The 12739-nt window shown below is 40.6% G+C and overlaps 1 protein-coding gene across 4 annotated transcripts in view; it reads right to left on the reverse strand.

Moving 5' to 3' along the window:
* The window catches only part of DZIP1 (DAZ interacting zinc finger protein 1), an 88062-nt gene that overhangs the window by 43639 nt on the left and 31684 nt on the right, over nucleotides 1-12739 (reverse strand). For 3 of the 4 annotated variants that reach the window (XM_030567516.1, XM_030567532.1, XM_030567508.1), the window contains exons 8-10: nucleotides 12497-12637; nucleotides 9700-9748; nucleotides 6214-6270 (exon numbers count right to left, since the gene is read on the reverse strand). In XM_030567516.1, coding sequence (XP_030423376.1) covers nucleotides 6214-6270; nucleotides 9700-9748; nucleotides 12497-12637 — 247 coding nt within the window. The remainder of the gene's footprint in view (nucleotides 1-6213; nucleotides 6271-9699; nucleotides 9749-12496; nucleotides 12638-12739) is intronic. The other variant, XM_030567524.1, reaches the window with a different exon arrangement.

The following is a 12739-nucleotide window of genomic DNA, read 5'->3' on the forward strand; positions in this document are numbered from 1 at the left end:
AAATCACACATTTTCTGTGGGTTGGTCATGGCATAAATAGCTGTCATGGTATAATTCCCCACTCTGAACCTTAGCGTCCAAAAGATGGGGTACCAGCATGAATTCCTCTAAGCTCAATTACCAGCTTAGTACTTGTAGCGCTGCCACCAACCAGGAATTCCAGTGCCTGGTACACTCTGGTTCCCCCCAAAACCTTGCCCGGGGACCTCCAAGACCCAGACCCTCTGGATCTTAACACAAGGAAAGTAAACCCTTTCTCTCACCGTTGCCTCTCCCAGGCTTCCCCTCCCTGGGTTACCCTGGAAGGTCACTGTGATTCAAACTCCTTGAATCTTAAAACAGAGGAAAATGCACCTTCCCCCTGCCTTCTCTCTTCCCCTCCCAGATTCTCCCTGAGAGAGACAGACAGAGAGAAATTAGCCTCTTTCTCCCCCTTCCCTCCTTTCTCCCCACCAATTCCCTGGTGAATCCAGACCCCCGCCCCTGGGGTCTCACACAAGAAGAAAAAAAAATAAATCAGGTTCTTAAACAAGAAAAGCTTTTAATTAAAGAAAGAACAAAGGTAAAAATTATCTTTGTAAATTTAAGACGGAATAGGTACAGGGTCTTTCAGCTATAGACACTGGGAATACCCTCCCAGCCTAAGTATACAAGTACAAATTAAAATCTTTTCAGCAAAATACCAATTTGAACTCCTTCCAACCAAATACACATTTGCAAATAAAGAAAACAACCATAAGCCTAACTCGCTTTATCTACCTAGTACTTACTATTCTGGATCTATAAGAACCTGTATCAGGGAGATTGGAGAGAAACCTGGTTGCACGTCTGAGCCCCCAGAGTGAACAACAAGCAAATTCTAACAGCACACACAAAAACTTCCCTCCTTCAAGATTTGAAAGTATCCTGTCCCCTGATTGGTCCTCTGGTCAGGTGACAGCCAGGCTCACAGATCTTGTTAACCCTTTCCAGGCAAAAGAGATATGAAGCACTTTTGTTCTATTAACTCTTACTTATCTGTTTATAACAACAGCAAATTCCACAGATGTGTTACACATGCATGAAATATACTATTTATGCCATAACCAAACCGTGAAAAATGTGTGATTTCTCCACAGCATTTCTCAAACTGAGGATCCTGACCCAAAAGTGGGCATGAAGCTTATCGTACAGGGTCACCATATTGCCACCCTCACTTCTGTGCTACCTTCAGAGTTGGGTGGCTGGAAAGCAGCAGTTGCTGGCCAGTTGCCCAGCTCTGAAGGCAGCGCCACCATCAGCAGCAACGGAGGAGTAAGGGTGGCAATACCATACCATGCCACCCTTAGTTTTGTGCTGCTGGTGGTGGCAGCACTGCCTTCAGACCTGAGCAGCAGGAAAGTGGCAGCTGCTGACTGGGTGCCCAGCTCTGAAGGCAGAGCTGCTGCCAGAAGCACTGGAGAAGTAAGGATGGCATGGTATGGTATTGCCACCCTTACTGCAGTGCTGCTGCCAGTGGTGGCACTGCTCTCAGTGCTCGGTGCCCAGTCAGCAGCTGCCACTCTCTGGCTACCCAGCTCTGAAGGCAGCACAGAAGTAAGGGTGGCAATACCATGACACCCCTACAATAGGCTTGCGACCCCCTTGTGGGTTGGGATTCCCAGTTTGAACTTTTGTATACTTTCACCCTCTAGTATAAGCAGATTTCACAGAGGAGACCAGATTTCATGGTCTGCGATGCAGTTTTCATAGCTGCAAATTTGTTAGACCCCTAGCTATGATGGGAGCTCTCCCTCTCTCTTGTTTTTCCACAAGAAAGGTCTGGGTTTTGCATGCTAGGGGATAGGCTGACCTGCCTTATGTGCCTAACTCCAAGAAGTGGCTCATGGCTCAAGTGAAGGGTAGCACCTCCCTTCAGCTTTTCAGACACTTAAGGCCCAGATCAATGGCAGTAAGGTGCCTAAACACCTTTGAGGATTTGGACCTAAGCTTCACCCCTTTCCTCTGCATTTAACTCATGTCTAATTTAGATGGTTCCCCACTCAGCTTGCTGGCTTTTGATGATCCCTTTCACAGGCACCTAACTGTGCCCATGCATTGTATGGGGAGTCTGAGTGCCGCAGCTAGGGCTTAGGTGTTGCAACACTCAGTGAAGTTCTTCTGTGGATTTAGCCCTAAATGCATGTCACTTTTGAAAATGAGGTTTTGGCACTTTTAAAATTTTATCCAAGATTACACTTTCCAGAAGTAATGCTATCAAAAAAAAAAAAGTAACAGTCTGGGTATTACAAATGTGGGCAACTGCTTTGACAGGAATATGATAGATCTTCTGATTTCCAAATGGCCTAATAAAAAAAAACAATAGTATTTATTCAAATTGCTAGGAAACTCAGACATTTTCAGAATGGCATTAGATGAAGCTCCATTACACCCTTTGGTTATACAGCTAGATCCCATGAAAATCTTTGAAAAGTTAGGGTAAGGTTCTAGTTTCCACTAGCCTCTATGAGCTGAAATCTGGAATGTTAATGATAAAAAAAAATGCAGAAGGTAGGAAAGTAGGGGGAGAGACAGAGAGAGACCTGCAGAGATAAATAAAATATTATTATCAGCAAAATCATGCAAAGTCAGCACTCTCATTGAGGTTTCATTAGTAAACAACATTGAACTTTCTGTATACTGACAAAGAGCAATCTTTTTCTATGTTGAGAAGTGTTATAAAATGCAACAACATCCACAACAAGAGCAGAGAAATGAGAATTTAATCACTGAAACTGCAGATGTAAATGAGTAAGTCAGAGAACTAAAAAAAAATTCTCCTACTGCAGATGAAAAAGGGAAAAAATGGAATAGTTAAAATAATGCTTTACACTGTGAACACTGTGGAGCTATACATGAAGAAGCACACCTTCTTGACAACATCAGATCCTTGAACTGTGATTCCATATCTAAACTACTTTATACTTTCCTTTCCCTTCCCATCTTGGTGTATAAGAAGTTGTTTGAGTATAAAAAGAAAGAAAACTTATAAATATGTTTTTATTATTACTTTGCCATTCCATCTAAAAAATGTATTTCACTAAATTATTGCCAACTATAGGTTAATAATAAATGTTACTTTAATATTATTTGAACACTACTACTTTGTAATACACAAAAAGCCCTTTAAGGTTACTTAATTTGTTATTTCCAGTCACAGCATATATTTTCAAATCAATACATTAGGTTCAGTTTCTCATTTCTGATTAAGTTGTCTGAAGCCTCCATAACGTGAAATCTTTTTTCCGTTCTCTATTTTTGGATACCTCTGAACTTAAACTTTTATTGTTAAGCAAGAAAAATTATAGAAGCTTCTCTGAGAAGTATTAAATGTGGTGTTTCTGTGGTGTTTCTTACGAAGCTCTGTTTAGAAATAAAACTTAACCATTTTAGATTTTTTTTCAAAATTCATTCGCATTGCATGCATAGTAATATTCATAATACATACAAACCTAACACAACACCCACAACTCTATCACTTTACTATTTGAAATGTTATTTAGAAAAGAATCTTATTGATCACTGAAGATTTCTAGCTACCACAGTAAGGGTATTAGTCATTGTTTTGAAAGTTGAGACCCAGTGGAAGCTATTTTGATATTCTCAACAACAAAATATTGCTTTTGTTTAAAAAGAAAAAAATTAAAGAAATAAGACTTGATACAGTACGATGATACAGTCTTAGACAATATCACTGCACTCAAAGTAGGATGATTGAATACGTCAATGTAGATGTTTTCCTGTATTAGACATCAGAATATTGTGGGCTATTAAACAAAAATATTGACCTACAGTATGCAAAGACAATAATCCCAACAGGAGCATTCTAGCTTCCTGATTATTTCTGTTGTATTTTCCCTCTAACTAATGACTGAAACCACATACAAAATATATTTTTTTCCAACACTTACAACAAACAAACCACTTCACACACACTCTTTAGGCAAACACCAGTTTGTTCACTGTTAGTCTAACAGAAAGTCTCACAGTTTTGCTTCCCCTCCACTGTTAGTTCTGATGATCAGTTTGTTGCAGACACAGCAGTGCCAGAGGCAAGCAACAGTGGTTCGTTGCCTAGAGTGCTTAAGCGCCAATAAACACACCAGGGTGGAGAAGCAAACAACCAAATTTATTTGAGCTCAAATAAGGTGCCAGGGAGAAATAACAATCTCAGATCCTGCACACCTAAAACAAGCAGTTTCTTCCTTTTATATCCCAGTTGTTTACTACAAAACTTTCTTGCTGACTAGCTGATTTCTTACTCCCCCCTCCTTTCCCATCCAGCTGCAGTATCTTCTCTCATTCAATCTTTTGACTTCCCCCTTCCTCCCCTCTCTACGCTGCTGAGACATGTATACAGTATCTTAAAACGACCTTGAACATGCTCTAGCCTAGCTTCAATGTGTTACAGCAGAGAACTGGCTATTACAATCAAAAGCTAACTGCTAATACTACATTTTTGCAGCTATTAGTACATTAGGTTACACTAGGTTACACAAAGTGTTTAACATGGAGGAACATTGGTTCATTAAGACCTACAGCAGAAGGGCTTCATTGACACTTGTGGTCTATCACCTTTTCGAGTTACCTACGGTTATGCCAGAGTGACACCAACAAGTTGGAAAAACAAATTACATATGTAACCCCCAAGGAGATTACATAGATTCCTGGAGCTCTGTCTGATGGTAGCTCAGGGAGGAGGTGCCAAGGCAAACTCAGAGTCTGCCCGGCAACCAACAGGGAGTGAGATGCCCCTCCCAGGGAATTCTGGAGAGGGGAGAAGCCATTTTGGAGAGGTTGGAGCCAGCCAGGGCAAGGGCAGGACTGGCTGTGTGGGCAGCTGGTGAGTCCCAGGTCTGCAAGCAGGGTTCCCCCTGAGAAATGCCCTGAAGGGACCTGAAAGCAGATCCCCCAGCTGGGTTTTCCTTCCCCATGGATGATTCCCAATTGGTAGCATTTGCTGGGAAATTTCCCTAGCCAGGATGGGTTCACCTCCAGCTCCTTAGGTGAGACTAGTCACCAAATGGTCAGCTCTGCTGGTCCAGGGAAGCTGCCTGTTGAGTGTGTGTGACTGGAGGCTGGGCTAGGAGGCTACAGTTTGGATATTAGGGTAGTTGTATAACCTACACCTGAGCCCTGCACCCCTTTATGGTGAGGGGAAATCCTGGGACCAACGCAGCCTGATTCCTGCCTGAGGAGGATCCCTGCCAGCAGACAGCAGCCCCTGGAATCGTCCAGCGTCATCTTCAAATCTGAAGATCATTCATGGAGTTCGTGAGCGCACCGTCTTCAGTTAGTCCGGGAATTTGTTTTGGGGACCCTGAACTGTGTCCTCATGCCAGGGAGTAAGGATTTGAGGATTTTATAACCTGTTGCTTATTACACTTGTGGAGGGATTCACCACCTCCTCCCACTTGTCAGTCCTTTGGACTGTACTGAACCCAGTTAGCCACACTGCTAAACCACTGCAGAGAATTTTATAGGTCATCAAGGGCCCAGCAAAGTATGTGTACCAACAGGACACTAATTTTACACTTGTAACATCAAGTCACGGGTATTTTCAATGTGGGCACCGATGACCCGAAAAATAGCGTTTCACCCTGTTATGTTGTATTTGTTGCCCGTTTAATATAATTATTGTGTTGAATATATTTTTATGTGTTGTGTTATTTCTTGGAAGTCTCCAACTATCTGGCAAGTAAGTGAGGATTCCTCTGTAGTTAGAATGTTCCGCCCAAGCTGCCCTGGTGACCCTGCCAGGAAGGAGCGAGGGGCGTGGAGGCACCACCAAATAATTTCACAGCAAAAAAGAAAAAAGATTCACCCTGCTGAGCGGATGGTGGGATACAAAAGAACCCAGACCTGCCCATCAAAACCTGTAAGTGGGTTGCCATTAAAGGAGGTAATCAGGTGGAGAGAGGCGCTATACATAGAATACACCAGGAAGGTAAAAATCATCCATCTTGTGGGAATCACTCTCAAAGCACTGTCATTTTTTATACCTACCCACCTCCACAGTGTCCCTTTACATTTATTTTAAAACAATGTTTAATGTGAGAATTAAAGCATAGTTAATTAAATTGTATTCTCCACTGAATTTAAGTATTGTCATAGAAATGATCCCACAGATAATAAATTGTGAAGACTGAGTATTAGATTTACATGTACTGAAACTGAATCTATTACAGAACTCACCATGTGTGTCTTGTAGACTTGGTTTAGATTCTACAACATGCTGTGCTGGAGCATTCACTAAAACAGCAAAAAGAAAGAAGCTAACAACAAATGACTTACAGTAAACAACAGATGTATACATTCAAACATAGCAGATATTTACTTATACAGTAGAACCTCAGAGTTACAAACACTAGAGTTACGAACTGACCACTCAACCACACAATCATTTGGAACTAGAAATATGCAGTCAGGCAGCAGCAGAGACCAAACGAAAATACAAAAAAGCAAATATAGTACAGTGCTGTGTTAAATGTAGACTACTAAAAAAATAAAGGGAAAGCAGCATTTTTCTTCTGTATAGTAAAGTGTCAAAGTTGTATTAAGTCAATGTTCAGTTGTTAACTTTTGAAAGAACAACCATAATGTTTTGTTTAGTTATGAACATTTCAGTGTTACGAACAACCTACGTGCCCAAGGTGTTTGTAACTCTGAGGTTCTACTGTATCACATTTATAAATTAATTATGGAACATATTTCAAGGGAAAGACAACATTTTATACCAACAGAGTTTCCAAAATAGTAAAAAGTTGCTTTACTAAGGAATTGAAATGACAGTATTATCTAGTTGCTGGAGATGAAAGAGGTAAGCCAAAAATCCTGCTCTGCCCCTTAGTTGTAGGTGTGAACCTGGGCAAGTTACTTAACCTGTTTTTGTCTAATCTAATTTTTGTTTTCTAATCTGTGAAATGCTTCCTGTAATAGCATAGTTTGTCCCCTGTGACAGCAGTGAGGGCTCAGGGCCAACGGATTCCAATGCATGGCTCCTTTAAGAACAGGTAGTTCCAGGAAAGCTCCCCAGACCAAGATGGGAATGGTGGCCAGAAGCCATGCCGCCGAGTGTTACTAAAGCTCTTAGATCAGTTAAAAGCAAGCCTGGATCAGGAGAAGATTGCAGGGACAATCTCCGGTAGTGAAGCACGATGATGGTGGGCTATGAAACCCTACCAGGATTCAAGTACAGCACCAAGAAGGTTGGGCTGTGGAGACTCTGCCCCAAGGGAAAGAAGAATTTGAGTCCAGGGACCAGGGCTAGGAAAAGACCTAGGGGGTGGGGAATGTCTCACAAGAGGGGCTCAGGGGCCAGAGTGGGACTGGCAGAGCTTCTCAAGCAGAGATGGAACTGGGGATCCAAGAAAGAGCCAGAGTCAGAAGCCCTGAAACAGGGGTAAATTGGAAACCCTGAATCAGCAAGGGTAAAAGCCTGGACGGACCAAAGGAATCGTGTTAATTCTGTGAGGATTCAATAAATCAGGCCTTAAGAGGGAGGAATGTTATGTTTCTTGAGATTCCCTTGGAGAACCTTTCCATTCAGCTTATCCACAACAGCTCATCCAGTTCTGGAAGAACACTTCGTTCAGCTGTCAGGGATTCAAAAATCTCAGTTTAGTTCCAGCTCATCACTCAGGTTACTTTATTAGGCATGTGACAGCTCTTTGCCCACATTGGTCAGGCCCAGATGCAGGGGGTTTGGGTACAGGGTGATACTGTAATTTCAATTAATGTCACACATCACACTGTGTAAATACATTCTAGCTACTAAGTTCTTCTACACTTCCTACAAGTGAGGTCCAATCACTATGCAGATAGCTTAAGGCAAGCTTATCAGTTCAGGCTGCTCCTGCCTAATTTGTTTACTATAAACATACCCACAATCATTAGTTTAGTTAGTCTCTGCCTCCTTTATTTTCTATAAACATATTCACAATAGTTAGCTGTTTCAGCAATTACTTGTTTGGGTTTATTCAGCAGTTACTTGTTCAGGGCTGTCGTGTCTTAAGTTGAGTCCGCTCATGTGAGCTAAGTTACCCTACAATGTTAAAAAAACTCTTAGCCACAGGAGAACCAAGAGGGGAACTGAGATGAGGCGACTGCAGTGCCAACTCTACAGAGGTGTGCTCTGGGACTCCACCCTGCAACATCTGCCTAGATCTTAGGGCTGTGAGGTTTAACTAATTGTTGATAAAGTTATTTACAGATACAAGGTGCTATCAATGCAAGGCATTATTATAGTTGTTAAAACTGTTTGTAAAATATTGAATTTCATCTACCCTCTCAATATCTGTCCTTTGTATGCACGTGAAGTAAATCTCCACCTGCCCAAGATGCCATTAGGCAGCCAACAATAAAGTATTTTTAAAACCCAACCCAAAAGTTGTAAAATAATTTACATTTTTTAAATTATTAAATACCATGCTTTCATATCTCCTCCCTTCAAGTGTTCAGCTTTGTGCCTTGTAAAACCTTAAAGTTGCAAATCTGTGCAGGTTTGACACACAACAGAAAAGAGGCAGAGAACCAGCAGCACTGACACAATATGAAGTACAGTTAAATTGCAAGGGTTAATTTGATTTTTAAAATAAAATTTGTGAAGTATCAATTTGTAATGTACTGTTATCATAACCTAGTCCCAGATTTGGACCTTAGCGTCCAAAATATGGGGGTTAGCATGAAAACCTCCAAGCTTAGTTACCAGCTTGGACCTGGTAAAGCTGCCACCACCCAAAAAATTAGAATGTTTTGGGGCACTCTGGTCCCCCCAAAAACCTTCCCTGGGGACCCCAAGACCCAAATTCCTTGAGTCTCACAACAAAGGGGAATAAACCATTTCCCTTCCCTTCTCCCTTCCAGGTATTCCCTCCCTGGGTTCCTGGAGAGATAAACAGAAGCAAACTCCGTGAATCTAAACAGAGGGATTCCACCCTCCCCGTTTCCAGCCTTGGAAAACAGAAGTACCGAGAACTAATCTCTCTTCCCCCCTCACCCAGAGGGAATGCAAAGTCAGGCTAGTAAATCTAACACACACAGATTTCCCCCTGACTTCTTCCTCCCACCAATTCCCTGGTGAGCACAGACTCAATTCCCTGGAGTTCCCCACTAAAGAAAAACTCCAACAGGTCTTAAAAAGAAAGCTTTATATAAAAAGAAAGAAAAATACATAAAAATGGTCTCTCTGTATTAAGGTGACAAATACAGGGTCAATTGCTTAAAAGAAATATGAATAAACAGCCTTATTCAAAAAGAATACAATTCAAAGCACTCCAGCAACTATAGACATGTAAATACAAAAAAACATATAAATCACTATCTGATCTTTTGTACTTACAACTGGGAAACAGAAGATTAGAAAGGCAGGAGACAGAAAAAATCACTTCTCATAGCCGAGAGAGTACAGGCAGAAGACAAAGAACTCAGACACAAACTTCCCTCCACCCAGACCTGAAAAAGTCTGGTTTCCTGATTGGTCCTCTGGTCAGGTGCTTCAGGTTACTTTTTTTTTTTAGGTGAAAGAGACATTAACCCTTAGCTATCTGTTTATGACAACTGTACCATATGTACCAGGATAACTGTATTTTAGCATTTTATATTAGGATAACTGAACCAAAATGTTAGACTCAGAAGTAGAATCAACCTAATTTATAGCCTTTTCTTATAGCCTGCACTTACCAGCATGTGGTTTGATGCTTACTAGTGATTTTGTGGACAATTCTTTTATCTGAAACAGAAAAATTTACAATAAGGTGAGGACACAGTTAGAAATGGATGCCATAAGACTGAATAAAATAATTGTCCTAAAATACAAATCCTCAAATTAAAAATTAAATTAAATAATAAAGACTAACAAAATTTCCACTATTGCCAAAAAACAGGATGACAGGAATGATTATTTAAAATGCTACACAGATGAAGAAATTTTGTTTTCATTGGACTTCGCCTCATTCAACACTCAAGCTGAATAGTCCTCAGTGAATGACGACCCGGCAATGTGGGAGGGTCTCAGAGCTCACACTCCAGCCCAAGCCCAGAAACGTACACAGCAATGAAATAGCCCCGTAGCCTGAGCCCCATGAGCCCAATTTGGGTGGCATGGGCCAGCCAGGGTTTTTTTCTCTGCTATGTAGACATACCTTGTATGCCATTTGCCTATGCAATAAAATAGGCAGGATTCCTAGGGGACTACATTATACTATCATTTACTACATGCTGTATTTCCAATTTCTGCAGTGGGGCTTGAAGTCCAGCCCCAATCCAAAGCACTTAAGCACATGCTTAATTTTAAGGGTGTGAAAAGTCCCACTGACTTCCTCTGGTCCCCATTCATACTCACTACACAATTTAGGCTCAGTCGCCACTCAGCCTATGCAACGAACAAAGATGAGGTTCTTCAGAAAAACAGTTAGATAATCATTAAGGTTAAGATTCTGTCACAGGTATTTTAATAAAAGTCAAGGGAACGTCACAGGAAATAAACAACAATTCACAGAAAACTGAAACCTGTCCCTGACTTTTACTAAAAAAATCCTGGTGTGGGGAGGACTAACAGTTGGAGCACTGCCGGGGGCTGAGCTTCGGAGCTGCTCCAGCATCACGACTGCTCCTGCAGCAGTGGCTGACTGCCACTGTGGGAGCCGCGATTGGCCAGACCTGCGGACGGGGCAGGTAAACACACCGGCCCGGCCCGCCAGGGGCTTTCCCTACACAAGCGGCAACCCCTGTTCGAGAAACTCTGATGTAGAGCTATTTGCTAGACAACAGGAGAACACGGCGTCCTGCATAAATTTTTTAATCAACAAACCAGGCTTATAAATTAATGTTTCTAAGTATGTCTTATGTCTATTTCTTTCTAGTCAAATCTCATTTAATTTCATCATGAATGTTAGTTATATTCATTTAAATTCATTATCACATTCCTTTATAAACCCATTCTGATTTTGATCAATCTGTATCTATAAAAGTGCTCTTATTTTGTCCCTAGTAAATTTCCTGGTAGAGAGTCAGACTTGAACTTTTTAACTTCTCAATATTTTCCTTGATCCTTTTAAAATATTGGTATCATGTTCAGTTCTCTTTAGTCTCTCACCCTATTTCCAGTGATTTCCAAATTCTTAATGCTACTTTTTAATTTGCTTGATATCTTCCTGTAAAATACGCTACCATATTCATTTTCCTACTGACACATTCTTCCATCCTTGGCACATCCAACCCATCAAAGGTCTCAACTCATAGTGCGTCACCTGAATGGTACCTCCTTTCATGATCTATCCAGTCTAGCTTCCAGTTTCTCTCAGCAATCTCATCTGCTGTTCAAGTCCTTCCACTTTGAGGAACTTGGACCTTCATAGTTGCTTTCAAAAATGGAGCCTTGAGATCCGTTATGAGACATTTTATAAACCAGGTAATGCTGATTTCCTTTGGAGATGTCACTTTTCTTGTACGGAGTTTGTCTGAGCCTAAGTACTCTTCTACGTCTCCTTCTCTGAATATACTATTTAATTGTATTTTATTTATTGTTCAGTCGTAATTTTTTGTTATGGAAGATGACTAAAGAGTTGCTACTTGCTAACCAGACACACAAATCTTGGCTCCAATTGTGCAAAGACTTATGCATGTGCTTAAAATTAACCATTTTCTGAAGTCTGCAAAATCAGACTCTTGTTGATAAGCACATACACTTTAACACATAGATACATTAATAGATTTTTAAAGTCAGAAGAGACCATTATGATGATCTAGACTGATCTCCTGATAACACAGGCCATACAACCTCACCCAGTAATTTCTGCATTAAGCCCATAAACTGTTTGAACTATAGTATCTCTTTTAGAAATACATACAGTCTCGATTTAAAAAATCCATCACATTCCTAGGTTAGCTGTTTCAATGATTAATTATCCTCATGGTCAAAAAATTGTGCCTGATTTCTAGTCTGAATTTGTCTAGCTTCAGATTCTAGCCATTAGATCTTGTTATGCCTTTTTCTCATAAATTAGAGCAGTGTTTAGTCTCAGAAATCTCTTCCCATGTAGATACTTGTTGACCATGACCAAGTCAACTCTTAACATTCTCTTGGACAAATTAAATAGACTGAGCTTGTTAAGTCTCTCACTGTGAAGTATGTTTTCCAGACCTCAAATCACTACAGTTGATCTTTCCTGAGCCCTTTCCAATTCAATAAATCTATGAATGGGATTATCTGATGGGGCTGACTGCAACAACAGGAGACTGAATTTGATGACCCAGGCGGACCCTTTTAAAATTATGGCCATCAAAACTGGACACAGTATTCCAGTAATGATCTCACCAATGCCACTTGCAGAGGAAATACCACCAATTCAAGTTTTAGAAGAATATTGATTTATAAAAACTGGAAATTCATACACAGATTACAGTATTAAAAAAAAAAAAATCTCTTCTCACATGCCCCCAAGGTTTTAGATAACCAAGAATACTTTACAAAACAGACCTGCTGTTTTTGAGAAATAATCAGCTCGTTCTGTTCCTGAAGCCTCTGCCCTAGCTCCTCTATCCTTTTCTTATAGAAGATGTTACTTGCATTTAGGTCCTCTGTCATTGATGATTTAAGCTTCTCAATCTGTGACAGTAGCTAGAAAACAAACCATTGAAAAGTAACTAATTGTAAATATTACATAAAATTAGGGTTGTTGATTAATCACAGTTAATTCACATGATTAACTAAAAAAAAATC

Source organism: Gopherus evgoodei, chromosome 1 (assembly GCF_007399415.2).
Source record: "Gopherus evgoodei ecotype Sinaloan lineage chromosome 1, rGopEvg1_v1.p, whole genome shotgun sequence".
NCBI classification, from domain to species: Eukaryota; Metazoa; Chordata; order Testudines; family Testudinidae; genus Gopherus; species Gopherus evgoodei.